The sequence below is a fragment of the Sorghum bicolor genome, chromosome 6 (assembly GCF_000003195.3).
Source record: "Sorghum bicolor cultivar BTx623 chromosome 6, Sorghum_bicolor_NCBIv3, whole genome shotgun sequence".
Lineage (NCBI taxonomy): Eukaryota > Viridiplantae > Streptophyta > Magnoliopsida > Poales > Poaceae > Sorghum > Sorghum bicolor.
This window is the reverse complement of record NC_012875.2, coordinates 40,791,668-40,809,107: the sequence shown is the minus strand read 5'-3', so window position 1 is coordinate 40,809,107 and position 17,440 is coordinate 40,791,668. Positions and strand designations below refer to the sequence as shown.

At 45.2% G+C, this 17,440-nt stretch overlaps 3 protein-coding genes across 3 annotated transcripts; all 3 read right to left on the bottom strand.

Moving 5' to 3' along the window:
- On the bottom strand, positions 276-4,634 carry LOC8072038 (cytochrome b-c1 complex subunit Rieske, mitochondrial). The gene is made up of 2 exons (XM_002446317.2): positions 4,327-4,634; positions 276-1,235 (listed from the first exon to the last, which is right to left on the bottom strand). Exons 1-2 carry the CDS (start codon positions 4,499-4,501, stop codon positions 598-600), a joined length of 813 nt encoding a protein of 270 aa, XP_002446362.1. The 5' UTR covers positions 4,502-4,634; the 3' UTR covers positions 276-597.
- Positions 4,850-14,595, bottom strand: LOC8072037 (glycine--tRNA ligase, mitochondrial 1). Its single transcript, XM_002446316.2, has 9 exons — positions 14,155-14,595; positions 11,538-11,920; positions 11,334-11,451; positions 10,800-10,994; positions 10,447-10,671; positions 6,595-6,654; positions 6,353-6,433; positions 5,869-6,274; positions 4,850-5,406 (listed from the first exon to the last, which is right to left on the bottom strand). Exons 1-9 carry the CDS (start codon positions 14,590-14,592, stop codon positions 5,159-5,161), a joined length of 2,154 nt encoding a protein of 717 aa, XP_002446361.2. The 5' UTR covers positions 14,593-14,595; the 3' UTR covers positions 4,850-5,158.
- Positions 8,645-10,434, bottom strand: LOC110436669 (4-hydroxy-2-oxovalerate aldolase-like). The gene is given in 2 exon segments (XM_021464123.1): positions 8,645-9,071; positions 9,074-10,434. Coding segments are annotated over 2 exon segments (450 nt in total). The 5' UTR covers positions 9,419-10,434; the 3' UTR covers positions 8,645-8,966.

The following is a 17,440-nucleotide window of genomic DNA, read 5'->3' as shown; positions in this document are numbered from 1 at the left end:
CCCAACGGTCTCACCAAATGTTTCTAATCCATCGTGGAAACATTTCTTGAGACAATCAACCTACATGTCAGCTAAGACAGTCTGGCCACAAGTCCACAACCTGTACGCGTTGCCGTCCCAGGCAGGATGGTCACATGAAGTCAGACTTATCAGTTAAAATAAAACTACCAGCGTGCATCAGCACGGAGAACAATCAGACATGTAGTTCGACCCCATCTCAGAACTATAACCAGAACAATCAGACGAGCTCAGTAACTTCACATCAGACACCCGAATGGGGAAAAAATAATGGTAACTGCTTATTCTTCACACGAGGATGTGCCACAAAGATGTAATAATCCATATCTTTCCTATGGTATCCCAGAAAAATGAAGTCCCAAATGACTTCCAACTTACATTCAGTAGCAGCACAGTATCACATTATTTTGTACTTGGAAAATGCACTTTGGCAGATAACAGTCGACCATCAAGGCATGGCAATGATCCTCGTGATGCAAAAAAATTTTTAGCCAAACCATAAAAAGAAGGAACAATATAACAGCACAGCAGGGGTTCACCTGAGTGAAGTAGATAAATAGACAGGTGGTTTTCCAGATCTTAGCCTATGAGCAGTTTGTTCTCCTCCAAGAAACTGTAGGTCGGGACCTCGAGGTTGAACGGCGCAGGGCCCTTGCGGATCCTCCCGGAAATGTCATAGTGGGAACCGTGGCATGGGCAGAACCAGCCACCGAAGTCTCCTGCGTTCGGCAGTGGGATGCAGCCGAGGTGAGTGCACACGCCAATGACCACCAGCCACTCAGGGTTCTTCACACGCTCTGCGTCCTGCTCTGGGTGGCGCAGGGATGCCACGTCCACACTGTTGGCAAGCTTGATGTCGTCCTCCGTCCGGCGTCTGATGAAGACTGGTTTTCCACGCCACTTCACGGTCACTGTGGTCCCTGGCTCGATGCTGGAGAGGTCCACCTCAAGTGAGGCAAGGGCGAGCACGTCCTTACTTGCTGACATGCTCAGGACAAACTTCAATACGAGGAGACGCAGCAGTGATGCATATATGAACCTCCCACCACTTAGGACAAAGTAAGCAAAGGCACGCTTGCTGGGATCTCCAGGAGGATATCTTTCATGGTTATACTCATCATAAACCACCTTAGGGTTAGGATTCTTCACAGCAGCCACAGTTGCTGGAAAGCCAGCATCTTGGTTCCTTGGGACAAGTGTTTCAGTTGAAGAGAAACCTACATATTAGAGTAAGAAAAACCTGTCATGCAACCCATGCGCAGATATAAACAAAGAACAAACGATAGCAGAGCATTCAACCTCCAGACAAGTAAAAGGTATATCAACATGGCAACACTGAGTAATATATGCATCCCATAAAGTTGGAACATGAAGGATCCACATGTGCTCCAGTATTCTTTTGCTTGGCCTACTATTGATCTTAGTAATAACAGGCATATGTTATTCTTGGACAAACAGAAAATGAGGAATATTTTTAAAACAAGCAAATACCATAAACTATTTCTTTAACCTTTAAGACAGTGCCCACTATTATGGTCCTTGCCAACAGGACCAGGAGAAACAGATATATACACACTACTAGATTGTCATTTTGCAGCACAATAACACAAGTAAATCACCAAAGGTGACATGACACATGGAACGGCAGGAATATGTAGGTCTCTAGAACATTAGGAAACAAGGGAAGCCATCCAAGCAGTAAAATTAGACTTACACAAAACATGACAAATGCAGTAAAATCAGAAGTTCAGATACTAGCTCATTTTTTTCTTGTGACTATGCCTGTAATTGTGTCCTCAAATTAATGTAATAGTACAGCACTGCCAAAGATCAGCTAGGCGCTAGGCGGAATCTAGGCGCTGACCCTCCGCCTAGCGCCTAGTCGGGAGTAATCGCGCCTAGGCGTTCCTAGGTGTTTTGCTAGGCGGTGACTAATACATGTATAAACACTTAAAAGAAAAGAAAAAACAATAGATAAGTAATAGTAATGGAAGGGAGAAAGAATAGAAGGCCCATTTAACGGCCCACTTTAGCCCAACTCTCTCATCCCGCATTGCCCCCGTGACCCCCCGTCTCCCTGCAAGCCACGTCGCGAGTCGCGACTCTGCCCGCTGCCGCCGCCGCCGCCCTCTCCCGCTGCTCCCTCTCTCTGCGCACGCCGTCGCCCGCGCTGCTCCTCCCCGCCGGCGACTGTCTCCTCCTCGCGCCCGCGCCCGCGGCGCTCACCGCCGTCTGCGCACGGATGCTCCGCCCCGCCGAAGCTCCGCCCGGATGCTCTCCACCCCCACCGGCGCCGCCGCCGCCGCCTAGGTTCCGCCTACCCCCATAGGCGAGGCAGGGAGCCTCCGATTCGCGCCTAGTCGCGCCTAAGCGAGCGCCTAGCGGAACTTTGAGCACTGCCATGCTAGCAACCAAATTCACCATCAATTTAGCAAGCTGTTACAGACATGCTAAAATCAAGGGAATAGAAGTATGAAGATGGTCTCTGGACAGCAACACAAGTCTTCAGTTAAGAGTCAAATCATTCAAAGGAAATTGAGGAATATCGATACAATCTGAAGCTGCATACAAGTGTCGTAAGCACCAGGAAGCTTTTTAATAACTCAATTAATACCACTTTCTTTACAACAGAACAGATTATGATTTCTTTACATTTTACAATAGTTGCAAAGATCATTGATCTACATATCCTAAATATACCGACAAAACTCTAAAATTAGTTCTTTAGGGACCATTTGTTTGTTCAAAGCATCATTTCACTTATGTTTAGTTTCAAGTTCTCATGAAATAGATATCATATAGCATTAGAAAAAACACACACTTGTAGTATGTAAAGAAAGATAAGAAACTTATGGGAGAGCTATATGTACAGAAAATGGAGAAAAGGGAACAGATGTCCATTAGAGTGTTGGGAGATGATGCAGCAACAACGAAATGCTTTTGGCAAAGGCACCCCAATCACACAAGGAGGTCAAATGGTGAGGGATTATTATTGTGGTCTGAAGGATCTTGGTGGAAGTTTGTATGGTGAAAGGAGATTTTCTTACAACCCTACTACTCAAGGTGACAAGACAACAATACTACCTCGTCACTTCAACCTCCACACTCTGTGGCCAAGGTATCAAAAAGTCACTGCAACACCTCCCAAGACTCTAAATATACATATGTTTCTCTTCCCACCATCAGTACACATAGTTCTCATGTACATTTCTAATTTTTTTCTCTAGTTGCTCCAAAATACTCATTTATAAGAGAAGTTACAAATAAACTGAGCAAATAGACACTAGTTAAATGGAGTATATGAAAACAGATGTAAAGTCTAAATAAATAAACACTACCTTTGTGAGCGCCAGCTCTCTGGTGCTAACAAACCTTGCAGTTTTAGATTCGGATTTTAGTCATATACAAAGGGCGGGCCTAGTGCAGTGGTAAGAGTCTCTCATTTGTGTCATGGAGGTCTGGGGTTCAAATCAGCCTCCTTGCAGAATTAGTAAGGGTAAGGCTGCCTACAAAATTCCTTTACCAAGACCCAACTTGTGGGAGCTTTGAGCTTGGTATGACCTTTTTTTTTACCAGTTGAAATCTCTGATTCAGAACAGAATTATCACCACAGTTTCTCATGGTAACAACACTTAGCTCCATACAGCATTATGAAACAACAGAAGACATATGGGCAACAGTAATTGGCTAAAATAGACTGAATAGTGTAGTACTAATGGTAGATCACTTCAGATGCTAGCCTTTTCTTTCATTAAGGAGATCCTTGCTGCCCTAGCATAAAAGCATTTAGGCCCCACCCCCTCTACTTTGTATACCCCAACAAAAGTGACAACACAGTATTGCCGTCTTGCCAACCCAATTCATCACAAGTTGGCAGGGAAGATTGTGTAACAGTGCTAATCACTAAAGGTAGGAGGCAATCGTTTCGAACACAGACATCAAGAAATGGATGTCAAAAAGCATAAAAAACAGGCCAAAAACAAGGGAACAAATTCTCTTGGGTTCTGACAGGAACGCAAATCGTCCAAGCGCGTTGAGCACATACTTCTCAATGGACAGACAAAGTGACAACAAAGATCAATCCACGTAAGAGCTACAGCTACGGCACAAGAAGCAAGCATGGATCACTAAACAGGAAGGCCTCGGAGCACAACTACGCCATCATCGAGAACCGAAACAATCGTCCAGCAAAACTGTCAACCCTCGTGTCCCAGATCAAGGATGCGCCCAACCGACGGATCCCGATCCCAATCAGAGGCAAATCTACACGGAGACACGGGAATCAGGCGGAAGGACGCGCTCTCTTACCCCTAGAAGCGACAAAGAAGGGGGAGTCGATGGAGAACCGCGGCTGGCTCCGGCCGCGAGCCGAGTCGTCGTCCCGGTCGGGGGCGCCAGCGCCGGCGAGGGGGCCCCTGGCCGCCGCCGCGGCGGGGCGCCACGAGAGGGAAGACGAGAGCCTTCTCCCCGCAACCCGCAGCATCGTGTCGTCCTCTTCCTCCTGCTCCTCCGGTGATGGCGCTCGCCTCCAATCTAATCTCGGCTAGGGTTCGCGCCTGGTCGCACGGAGGAAGAGAGAGAGAGAGAGACTGGTGGAAACGAGAGAAGCGGAGAAAAATATTGGGGGCGGTGGGCTACGCTGGCCCAATATCAGCAGCCCAGTTTGGCTGTGTGGGCTTTTGGCTCTACCTTATTGGGCCTAAAACTTTGCCTAGCCTGCTTTCAAAAAAAAGAGAGAGGCTTTGTACCAATGACAAGTGGAGCCACCACGGACCTGCAATTCTGCTGGCTCTCCCGTGACTACTCAACCAGGACCGTGCACATTTCAAGCTAGCAAAAAACATTACAGTTCATCAAGGGTGACACGGGATGAAATGAGGTGGCAGAATTTACGAGGTCAACTAACAAAGAAGCTGCTATTTTGTTTGTGGAAATCAAAATGTGCAGGAATCTGGCTACTGTAAAACAAGGAATTTACGAGATGGTATGAAGCAGCAGAAGTTACGAGACCAACATAACAAAATAAGCTAATATCTGACTACTGTAGGCTTACACGACAACGCAGTCTGGCTCTGTTAAGCAAGCGAGGAAATGTATCAGGGACCAACGATCGTTGGGTGGTGTTGTGCCAGCGCTGTCTTCAGGGCTCCGCGTCTTCCTCGTCGGCGGCCGAGGTGGTATGCGCCGGGTACCTCCACATGATGTCTGCCCAGGTGCTCTGCCCGTCCGTCACTTCCTTCACCACCGAGGCCACCTCGTCCACCTCAACGCGGATCTGGTCCTTGCTGTCGCGATCGCGCACCGTCACGCTTATAGTGTTATCGACTGTGATCGCCAGGGGAACACCAATCTCGTCCGTCCTTGCATACCGTTTTCCTATTGTATTACCTGTAACAAAAGCATCCACAGATCAGAACAATTGAAACTATAGACCTTCGTTGCAGTATTGGACCCACCACAACTCAAAGAACAAATTCCATGCCTTGTTTCGTTCAATCAAAATATTCTGAAAAAGAATAGCACGCACATCTGAGTCCCACAGCATATGATTTGGAAAACTGAACTAATAACAACTAAAGAGACATTAACAATTAAAAAATCAACTGATAAAACATGGAAAGCTATGCCTTATCTATTAGTACATCTTTAAATGTACAATTTGCTAGATTCATATTTTTTTTTACTGTGTATCTAGACATAATATATCTAGGTGCTTAGCAAAAGCTATGAATCTAGAAAAGCTAAAACGTCTTATAATTTGGAATGGAGGGAATGCCGAAGTATCAGAAGTAGAATTTAGTTGAAACTGCCATAGAACATAAGCGCAAGTCTGCTTATTTGGTAATGTACCTGTCATGTCGATAATATGTGAAATCCCTGCTGCTGTCAAGGCCTTTGAAATTTTCTTGGCAACAACCTCAAATTTCTCAAGCTTGACCAATGGAAAGACAGTGCACTTTATTGGAGCAACAAGAGGGGGAAAACGGAATACGTTTAACTGCTCATCCTCTGTCTTGCCAGCCCTTTGGTAGAAGCAGTGCTCAAAAAGGCAATATATAATGCGCCCAATCCCAAAGGATGGTTCTATGACGGAAGGAGTAAATTTCCTTTGGTGTTCCTTTTTCTTCTCGATGTTAATTGAAACCATGTTTTTCTTTATGGTAACATCCTTCCCAAGCGTACACACCTTGAACTCAACCTCCCCCTTGGATTCCAACACAGCTTTCATATCCAATGCTTCAGTCTCGGTCATGGCCTGTAAGAAGATAATAAAGTATGAAGATCAACGCAACAGGAACATAATATAACAAGTCAATGCAGGTATGAAACTTACTTCCAATGATTCAAGAACCATCTTCTGGTTCCCTTTGAATGCAAGACCAAGTTCCTTCTTTGATGGCGTTATAACTAATTTCTGAATATGCCAAAAATGAAACTTGTTAATTGCAAAGCAGATAATTTAAGAAACTGACCAAAACATCACAGCTTCATAGCTATGGTAATGACTGAAACATTTTTAGAGGAAAATAATGACTGAGAACATTAGTGTACAATAAAAGGAAATGTAAAACTCACCTCCACTTCTCTGGGTTCTGCAAACTTCTCATGTGCTTCAAGTTTCTCGCCGCTTTTATCCTGTCCAATACCAACATTAGAAAGGAGTTCTACTGTGATGTGCATGCAAAAGAAAATTTCAGAATGGGGCCAATAAAGTCAGAGCTTTAGTTATTAAACTCAATTATTGTTTAACTATTTAATCGTACAACACTAAAACAAAGGAAAAAGTCTACTCACCCCCTTGAACTATCAACGTGTGTCTAACCTAGTGAAAACCCTAGTTTGGTTTTGGATAATTGATGAAACCCTAGTACTAACCTCTATACTAAGTGTATGTAGACTTAATGAGGTTGGTACATGCCAAGTGATGGAGCAAGTGATGATCATGGTGATGATGGTGATGACCACAAGATGATCAGGTGCTCAACTTGGAAAAGAAGAAAGAGAAAAACAAAACCCTATGGAGATCAAGGCAAAGGTATTGCTTAGGGTTTTGGTTTTGGTGATCAAGACACCATAGAGGGTGTGATCACATTTAGGATAGATAACCGTACTATTAAGAGGGGTAATCTCGTGAAAACGGTTGTCTAAGTGCCACTAGGTGATTGGATTCCTTGCATGTGCATTAGGACCTAGTGAGCTAACTAAGTAACCCTTGAAAAATGTTTTTTGAAATATGCTAACACACGTGCACAAATGTGGAGACACTTTGGTGTTGGCACATGGAAGCAAGGGAAGAAGTTAGAAATCTTTGTGTGCAGCGCGTTCAGGCCGGACGCGTCCGGTATGAGGTCGGACGCGTCCGAGTTGAGGCACCGGACGCGGAAACAGTTTTCGCGTAGAGTCTGGTGTGCCTCGTCCGGTGAGTTCGTTTCTCGGTGAAACTCTCTGAGTTTGCGTTCGGTGCACACCGGACGCGTCCGGTGTGAACTAGAACGCGTCCGAGTTGGCGTCCGGTGCAAACTCCTCTTGCAGAGCTCTCTGGGTGTGAGTCTGGTGCACACCGGACCGTCCGGTGTGTGCGTCCGGTGTGGCGACCGGTGTTGACTCAAGTTTTGCGACGCTCTCTGAGTTTGCGTCCGATGCATACCGGACGCGTCCGGTATGAGGTCGGACGCGTCCGGTATTTCAAAAGTGAGCGTCCGGTGCCTTGTCAGTGTCAGAGGCAACGACTACTTTTCTAACGGTCAGGAGCACCGGACGCTGGTCTGGTCAATACCGGACGCGTCCGGTGTGAACTAGGACGCGTCCGGTGTGAACGCAGTCAGTGGGATAAACTGCCAACGGCTAGTTGAAGCTTGGGACTTCTATTTATATGCCTTGGCCGGTTCATGCTCACTCTCTTGACTCTCTAACTTGTTGATACACCTTGTGAGCATACTCCCACACTTCCCACTCACCTTGTTCAAGATTTGTTCATCCAAAGTGAGATTGGGAGAGATCCTAGTTGCATTTGCTTAGAGTTTGAGCATCTAGTGGCACTAGTGATCGTTGAGCAGCGGGTTTGCTTGTTACTCTTGGTGGTTGCCGCCACCTAGACGGCTTGGAGCTGTGGAGGAGCTTTGGCACGAGTTGGTGATTGTTCGTGGCCATCTCCCGGTGTTTGTGAGAGGTTTGTGCCTACCTCGGCGGAGTGCCAAAGGCAACATTAGTGGATTGCTCGTGTCATTGAGCTACCTCACTTGTGGGTAGGTTCTTGTGGTGTCCTAGTGAGGACGAGGTTCGTGCTACACCTCTTAGCCACCGAACCACCAAGTGTTGGTCGACACAACGGAGACGTAGCGTGCCGGCAAGCACGTGAACCTCGGGAGAAAAATTGCTTGTCTCCATTGTATTTGTTCATTGGATTTCTCCCGGTGATTGGACTTCATTTTATTGATTGGTTCATCCCCTCTACGCGGTGGTATAAAGATCAAACCTTCTCTCTTACATTCCCGCAAACTAGAGTAGCTTACTTACTTGTATAGAAACTTTAGGTAGCTCTCTAGTGTAAGTAGTGACATAGCTCTTGTGTGCCTAGTGATCTTAACAACTAGAATTGTTGGATAGGTGGCTTGCAAACACCCCTTTAAAGCTAGAGCAAAAAGCTTGGCTTTGTTATTTACTAACCTCTTGCTCTAGTGAGTTTGTAGAATTTTTAAATAGGCTATTCACCCCCCCTCTAGCCATATTAGGACCTTTCACCTAGGCCCTGAAGTACAAACCAGGTAACCTACACTCTAAAATTTGTAAAACAGGACAACAAACCCCCTGGGGTGGTTTTGGTGGCTGGTTTCGATGACGTGGCAGCCAGCGTGTCAGCGGTATTCCATACTGGCGAAGATGTTGTCCAGGTGTGGTGGAGGTGGCTGGCAGGTGGGTCCCACATGTCAGGCAGCCCACGAGATAGTTCAGGGGTCCCACAGGTATCCCATGCTAGCTGACAGGTCGAGCGGGCCCATCTGCACGACGTCCAAGCCGTCGACGGCGGCGATGGCGTCGATCTCTGCGATCCCCCAGTGACGGTCTCAACCTGGCAGATGACGAGCGTATCGTCCTCGCAGTGGGAGAGGAAGGAGTCGTCGAAGCCGTAGGCGGAGGTGCAGACGATGGGGTGCGCGGTGCCACGGACCCCGCGCGGCGGGTAGCGGCAGTGGGAGACCGCGTCGGCGGCGGCCACGGGGGACTCGATAGCGGGGAGCATGAAGCTGGCGGGGCCGAGGTCCAACGCCTTCTTGGCCCAGACGACGCTAGCCTCCGGGAGGCGGAGCATGGCGGAGGTGTGCACGGCGTCGAGCGCGCTGAGGTAGGCGAGCGCCTCGGGGATCCCGTTGAGCCCGTGCTCCATGTCAGACAATGACATAGTCGTAGCCGGCGAGGGCGGTGAGCTTGGCGAGGGTCAGGGAGAAGGAGAGGAGGAAGAGGGTGTCCCAGGCGGCGAGGCGAGACTTGAGGGAGGGCGTGGGAGAGAGGCAGAGGCGGGGTCAACTCCGGCAGGCTGATTGGGAAGCTCGTCGTTCCGCTTGACCTTGGGGCCGCTATGGTGAAGCCCATCGTCTTCCACAGCGGATGGGTCGCCATCGGCAAGCACCGCTCCAGGCACGGCAAGACGGCGGCGAGGGCGCAGCTTAACATCACCGTCCGCGTTGAGCCAGACCCGAGGTTCGTCTTCGAGTTCGACGGCGAGCCGGAGTGTAGCCCACAGGTGCTTCAAGTGAAGGGAAGCATGAAGCAGCCCATGTTCACGTGCAAGTTCTCCTGCCGCAGCAACAGCAACCTCCGCTCACGGTCAGTTCTCCGTTCTCCCCCATTGCAAAGCAATTGCAAATCTTCATTGAATCCCTCATCCATGGACGTGGAACTAACCGTCTGGAATGTGGGCACGCTAGAAACTCACGAGGAGGGCTCCTCGAGCGGCCGGGCCCCCGCACAACCTCCTCTAATTGTGGGCTGTCTGACACGTGGGATCCATCTGCCAGCCACCTCCACCACACCTGGACGACACGTGGGCTCTGAAGTACAAAACCAGGTAACACGTGGGATCCATACCGCTGATACGCTAGCTGCCACGTCACCGAAACCAGCGACCAAAACCACCACAGGGGTTCGTTGCCCTGTTTTTCAAATTTTAGAGTGTATGTTACCTAGTTTTGTACTTCAGAGCCTAGGTTAGACACACGTTGATAGTTTAGGGGGGTAAGTAGACTTTTTCCCTAAAACAAAGAAGGCTACCTTTTTCATAGCAATAAATATTTGACCATAATAAGGATGGGGGCTTTTAAAAAAGTAACTTTATTTAATTCAAAAATATGAGATGCACCACTCCTTGCTCCATAATGAACAACCAACCAGCAATTCCAAGAGTGTACGGATGATGATACTGATACATACCGAGTGGGCACGTAAGTCATAGGCAGACCTATCAGCAATTCCAACGCACTCAATCCAACCATAGGAGCATTCAATCTCTGCATCCCAACAATCAGCAGCATAATGAGCCATTTCATTCGGCAGATGTTGACGGAAACGGAGACGATCTTTGTCAATCCCAAGTTGTGTCAAGAAAAGGTAGACCCTTCCAATGAAGTAGCCAAGGGTCTCATTGTTCACAGTTCCCTGCAGTTGTAGCATAAATTACTTTGAAACAGCACTACAAGTTTAGAGAATGATATCAATAGTAGCAAGAGAAGAGCTCAGATAACATATTGTCAAAATAATAACCAAGAAATATCTGGACATAATACCTCAGACACAGCATTTCCGAGTTTAAGTCTTGTGGCAGACCTTCCGGCCATTTGATCCTCTCTTGGAAACATCAAGAACTCTAGATCAGAAACATCACCAAACTTTGGATGGGATTTGTCCTCTGGGTCCACAAAGTGCTCAATTTCCGCTAAAGTAAACTCACGGACTCTCAGAAGGCCTTGACGGGGAGATATCTAGCAAAAGGAATTTGCTTCAGTCAAGAGAGTATTTTGGTAGGACTCTACGGATACAGGCTTACAGCTAAAGGCAATTAATGTGATCATACCCATTTTACTTTCCAATTTACCAAAATAGTAAACAGGTTATTCAAATAATATTTTATACTATATGGATACCTAGTAAATAGAAGATGTCTTTAAATGTACCAAACAAATCATGATAACCTTTGATGTGCCACATTACATTTATGATTATGATGGAAAATATGTTAATAAGAAGAAGAGGAACTAAATACTACAAGGCATGCTAATAAAAAAACACAGGTCATGAACAGAAGGTTAACGAAGTCATGCCTCATTCCTGAAGGCTTGACCAATTTGCGCTGCAGCAAATGGCAGCTTGTTGCCATTGTAGTAATACAAGTCTTTGAAGTTCACAAATATACCCTGAGCTGTCTCTGGCCTCATATACCTGCAAAACCAAGGAAGCAGATATGCTTAAGCTAGAATGAACATAGTGGAAATATAGTGGAACCTATTCAGCCATTATTGTCTTACCCTGGGCTCAAACCTGATGGTCCAATGGAAGTTTGAAACATGAGATTGAAAGGGTACGGATCTGATAATGGGTTCTTGGTGTCCGGAGCAACAATCCCATACTCCTTAATCTTAGCACCCAATTGTTCTGCAGAGAGATCATCCAGGATAGCAAGAACTCTATTGTATTCTTGTACCATCTCTGGTGACAATGTGTGATCCTTCTCAAGCTTATCCTTACAGAAGTCCTTCAGCAAATGATCCGCACGGTAGCAGTTGCCTGTCTTTTCATCTTTAACCATTAAGTCTGTAAATTTATCAACATGTCCAGAGGCTTTCAAGACAACTTCTGGTGTCACACATGGACAGTCAACCTCAAGCATCCCTTCCTCCAATACAAAATGCTAATAAAGAAGTTGAGTAGTTAGTAAGCAGTGATCTATAGTATATTCTCATAATGTACTGAAGACAATATAGCTAATACATGCAGGCACTGGAACAAATCAAGTGAAAACAACATTAACTTTCAAGAAGTTAAGAACTTAAGGATGCAAATATATTTTGATCTTATTGCAAGCAGTGTTTATTTGTAGAAGTTTTTGTTACTACCTGCAATAAAACTGGACACTCCAGGCAACAGATTTCATCTTTTCAAAGCAAGGTGGTTTTCACCTCATATGAGTCCAATATACATTTGGATAAAAGATTACATGAAGGATACTTTACTGCATGTCCCATGTCATGATTTATGCAATACATGTTATTCCCATTTTCCCCCTTACCACAGATGGAAATGGAAACATTTTTAACAACCGTGCTAATATAAGAAATCATAAGTTCAGGTCGATCTCGCCCTGGGCATTCAGTTTTAACCGATAGTTCGGGTCGGTTTATAAGGTTTGCTCAAACTTCGTTTTTCAAAAATTAGGAACCGATCGGTTGGTCAGGAAATCAACAACCGACAATATCAGTTTCAGTTTTAAATTCGGTTCTTCGGTTTCTAACCGAGCAAACCGATGGATGTCCACGGCCAGAGAGCTTGACGAGGGTGCTTGTGCCGCCATCCGCTCATCCCCATCCAAAGTCCACGGCCGCGACCCCGGCGCTATGTTGCCGCGCTCACGACGCTCTGCCGTTGTCTTGTTACCCTGTCCCGCGTGCATCCGGCGTCCGCAGCCACGGTCATTGGCCATCCGCCCGTCGGCGTGTCCGGGGTCCGTGACTGCGCTGCGCCACTGCCGCCGGCCCGCTGTGGCCTGGAGATGCAACTGCGGTGTGGCGGCTGGAGATCGACAGGCCTGCGACCTCCATCCCAGTCTGGTGTCACGCCGCCGCCGCCACTCTCCAATATCGGGATAAGGTTGACAACGAATGGTGCTAGTGCGTGGTTGTGTGCGGTAGATGGCCAACTAGGGGCTGGGCTATACTAGTTGGAGACTTAGACTATGGTGGGCCTTACTGGGCTAGGCTGCCCCTGGCCACATTCGTTGGCTTTATTGCTGTGTTCGCTGGTTTTACCCTTTTGCTGCTGCAGAAAGTTCGGTTGCTCGGTGTTTCGGTTTCGTTGCACCTGGAAACCGAACACCAAAGTTCACAGATCTTGAAACCGAAGACCGAAAAAACCAAAATTTCAGTTCGGTTCGCTGCGGTTCGGTTCGGTGCTCGGTTTTCGGTTTAAATGTGCCCAAAATGGGGTCGATCCAGATTTGAAAGCATCTGGTTATTATCCATACATAGAATTGGAAAGTTGCAACTTGAATTAAGACCCCTTCCCTTAAATGTGTTTGAGATTTTAAATATTGAGTAAATTTTGCCAGACTACAGGTACAACATATTTAAGCCACCTTATTGCAGAACTGTCAGCTTACCACAAAACTACCAAAGTACATGTTTTCCTTTAGAAGATTTAAGCACCTACAGCCACTCCTCTTTCCTCTAAATCTCTGGTTTTGTGATACTATTCCAAATACTCAGTTTGGTGGCACACATATGCATAGAGATTAAATATGTGGTTTCAAAATACAATCGACTGTAAATATGTAGTTTTTTGCAATACTATTTGATACTGAATATTCAGTGTGATGACACTGATACATAGATTTAAATATGTAGTTTCAAGGTACAATCGACTTTAAATGTGCAGTTCCATGAGGTGGCACAGATTGTGATAATTTTACTGTAAAAGTTGTAGTTCTGGTATAGTTTACTCATAAATATATTATAATGAATTCCTTTAGTCACAGCAATAAAAAATAATTCATCTAGATATCACTAAAATAAAATCACAATACACATTGACATTTGAGAGCATCCTAAACAATACATGTACTTTTGACTTGTATACACTTCTCAGTACCAACTGATGGAAACCATTCCCACTAACATCACAATACACTAGATTTAATTGATTATTTTATAGAGCATAAGCATGACAATTTTCAGTATGTGACCCCTAAAATATTGAAACTGAGAACATTAATCTTCTACAATCCAGGAAATCAATGTAGTCTCCTAATCAGCAAGCTTATGAACCAGAGCAATTACCAAGGTTTATAATCAGCAGAACAAGAATGGTTTGGGTGCTAGTGCATCCAGTAGACACCTTATCCTTTCTCTAAAAGGTGTAGTAGTACAGTACCTGGCGCCAGAAAGCGAGGACGTTAGCCTTGACGGCACAACCTGGGGGCCCGTAGTCGTAGAGCCCCGCGACGCCGCCGTAGATCTTGAAGGAGGGCACGAAGAAGAGCCGGCGCTCCAGCGTGTTGGTCACGGCCGCGCGGAACGCGTCCCGGCTCATCGTCCCCGCCCCACCCGCCGACGGGGCCGGGGTCGGCGCCGGCGCAGACATAGCCACGAGCTGCCGCGCTGTCGGGGCTAGGGTTCTGGGCGGGCGTTGGGGCAGGAGAGGTTTTGCGAGCGGCGCGCGAGGCGAGGGCGACGAGAGGAGGACGAAGACGCCGCGGCGGAGCAGGAGCATCAGATGGGAAGCGGATCGTGGGGCTGACGTGTAGGGCCCACTAGTCGGTGGCCGCTGCTGCCCCAATGCCCACGCGCGCTGGCCTGGTGGGTGGGCCATCGGTGGCGTACTCCCGGGCCCACGGGAAACCAGATATTTTCCAGTGCTTCTGGGCTTCCGACTGGATAGCAAACAGAATATAAGTAGGCTGAAAATTATTCACAAAAAAAAAGTAGGCTGAAATTAGGCCCGTTGCAAGAGTGGTTCTAGGAGTAAAAACTGGCCCATTACGAATTAAGAGGTATGGTGGCGGATTCTGAAAGTAAGGTTAGTGGGCTATCTACTATGGGCCCATGTTATGTTAAACAAGAGATGTGAAATTTCTATGGTCCTTCTGTGATGCCATGTTGTGTAATGTGAAGTTTAGTCAGGAGAATAATAAAGATTTTTCCTAAAAGAAAAGGAGAATATTAAAGATTTCAGTACAGATTCTGTTTATGTAAATACATTTTATGAATAGATGCACACACTGAAATACATGTACGTACACTCGTATATACATATAAAAACACCTACACACACCCTTTACACGTTGCTCCTATAAGTACCTCTTAAGAGCAACTCCAAGAGAGTTGATAAAAATGGATGGCTAAATTCAAGATTTAGCCAACCTCTCTAAAATAGAAAATCATGTAAAAAACAAAAATCTCCAACAGTCTTTCTATATGACAAATCATATGGCTAGCGGAACATGCAAGCTATATTTACCATGCGAGAACTCCGGAATAGATGACTTGCTATTTTAGCAAACCAAATACAATAGCTGTTGGACTCTCTTTTCTCTAACAAAATAGCCAAATATAGAATACATAACATGGATAGCTCTTCTCTTGGAGTTGCTCTAATAAAGACGACTATAAACACCTCCAAAAGACTGGGCTAGACCGATATGTCTTCCTCTTTTGCCGTAGTGCATAGCGCATGCATGATTCAAGATAAGAGAAACTCTAATAGTCTCTTTATATTAATAGAATCATAGAAATATAGATTTTGGTGAACAAACTGCCTACCTCTTTAAATAAAAAAGAACTGCCTCTCAAAATCCTCTTGTAGACATGTAGGTATGATATGAGATAAGAACAACTTCAAGAGTCTCTTTATATTCTTTTGCATCGAGAAGAATATATAGATTTTAGTGCAAAAAAAATCTCCACCATCTTCTTCAACTAGATCTCTAATAAATATTCCCATTCTTTATTTCTGGTTTATGGCTCGCCAAAGAGACTAGAGCTAGATTTCCAAAGTGACGGATTAAGATATAGGGAAGTTGTTGGAGCATCGAGAGATATAAATAGTGATTTTTATTAGAATGACTCTCCAAATGAGGATTTATAAAGTGTGTTTAAGAAAAACTATTGGAAATTCTCTTAATAATCTATTAAACAATACATATTTTTTTGTAGTCTTTATAAGTGCGTGCATGCATTCGTGCATATGTGGAAAGAAGGAATACTTGTCATTGCAATCACTAGGCTTAACCTATATATACTCCTTCCGTTGCACAAAAAGTGTCATTCTCACTTTACGAGAAGTTAAATATTTTTAACTTTAACCCAATATATACAAGAGAATATCAATATTTATGGTTCATAATAAGTATCATTAGATTAACGGTACATTGAATGTTGTACTTTAACAATAAATTTATTTAAAGATACAAAATTTGCTAATATACTTTATAAATCTAGTTAAATTTAAGAAAATTTGACTAATACGAAACGTCGAAACCCTATGCAAGACACTCTCCTTAGGACAGAGGTACTATATCATAAATTGATAGAAAAGATGAGGGTTAGAGAGCGACATATATTGACATATACTATATGCCTACATATAAGTACACACTAGAGAGAGAATAGATTCATTCACAAGTCACAACGGAGCCGCCCCATTCGGCGCAAAGCTAAAGGTCCTCTATATATTATTAAGGTGGACGTGCATGCATATGCATGTGTATGATCGATGTCAACTAATACGACAAACGAGAGGACCTGATGATTAGCTGCATCCACTGCATGTGGTTTTCGAGTACATTTCTGCACCCAATCGGTGAGCGCCGAACTGAGAAAGTTCATGCAAAAGAAGCCAAAGATTCTTGCTCGGCCGGGAGCACGCACGCAGTAGCTAGCTAGCTAGTGAGCCTTAGCTTGGCTTCTCCTTTTCCCAGCTGCTTGCTTCTGCTTTGAGCATGTAGTCCCAGATCGAATATATCCTCTTTGCCCTGTTGTTCCCACCTCTATAGATAGCTAAGAGAACATTGCATTCATTGATGAACAGTACAAATGGCATCGAGAAAACAGCAACTAACTCTATTTTTGGCCAACACTTTTCACTCTGAAATATGATGGAAATGGCGGAGAGTACAAGAAACAGCACAAGTTCTTCAGGTATAATCCAAAATCCCCGCATACTTTGTGTACCCGAAGAGTCCTGAATAATCAACAGATTAGTACCCCCGTAGCGATTCTTTTTGCAATGTGAAGTGACCGACCACCAAAAAGTGTTCATGTTCATCCTTTCCAAACTACGATGCACTGGGTTTCAGAGAAACTGAAGCTTAGTGGCTGCCTCCGCTAAAACAACGGACGAAAAAGTTGATCAGGCATCTGGGTGTTTGTTACGCTTTCTAATAAAGCTAGGTGAATACTTTTAATCTAAAAAAAAGTTGATTAGGCAAGACAATATAATGACGATGCAAACATAGGTCTTGTTTAGATGCACTAAGGCCAGTCTCAATGCATAGTTTAACCGAGCCACGGGGATGAAACTCCTCTCTCATCTGATGAAACTCTTTCATTTAATAACCGTGCCAAGTCAGCAATTTTGCTTATGTGGCATCATATTTAATGTGCAGACACTCTCATGAAACATTCATTGAGACTGGCCTAAAAAATCTAAAAGTTTACAA

Coding starts and splice junctions, on each gene's coding strand:
- LOC8072038 (XM_002446317.2), bottom strand. CDS start 4,501: ATGCTGCGGGTTGCGGGGAGAAGGCTCTCGTCTTCCCTCTCGTGGCGC. Junction 1,236..4,326: donor CTTCTTTGTCGCTTCTAGGG/GTAAGAGAGCGC, acceptor TCTAATATGTAG/GTTTCTCTTCAACTGAAACA.
- LOC8072037 (XM_002446316.2), bottom strand. CDS start 14,592: ATGGCCCACCCACCAGGCCAGCGCGCGTGGGCATTGGGGCAGCAGCGG. Junction 11,921..14,154: donor TCCTCGCTTTCTGGCGCCAG/GTACTGTACTAC, acceptor CTTCTTTATTAG/CATTTTGTATTGGAGGAAGG. Junction 6,434..6,594: donor CAGAACCCAGAGAAGTGGAG/GTGAGTTTTACA, acceptor TGGCATATTCAG/AAATTAGTTATAACGCCATC.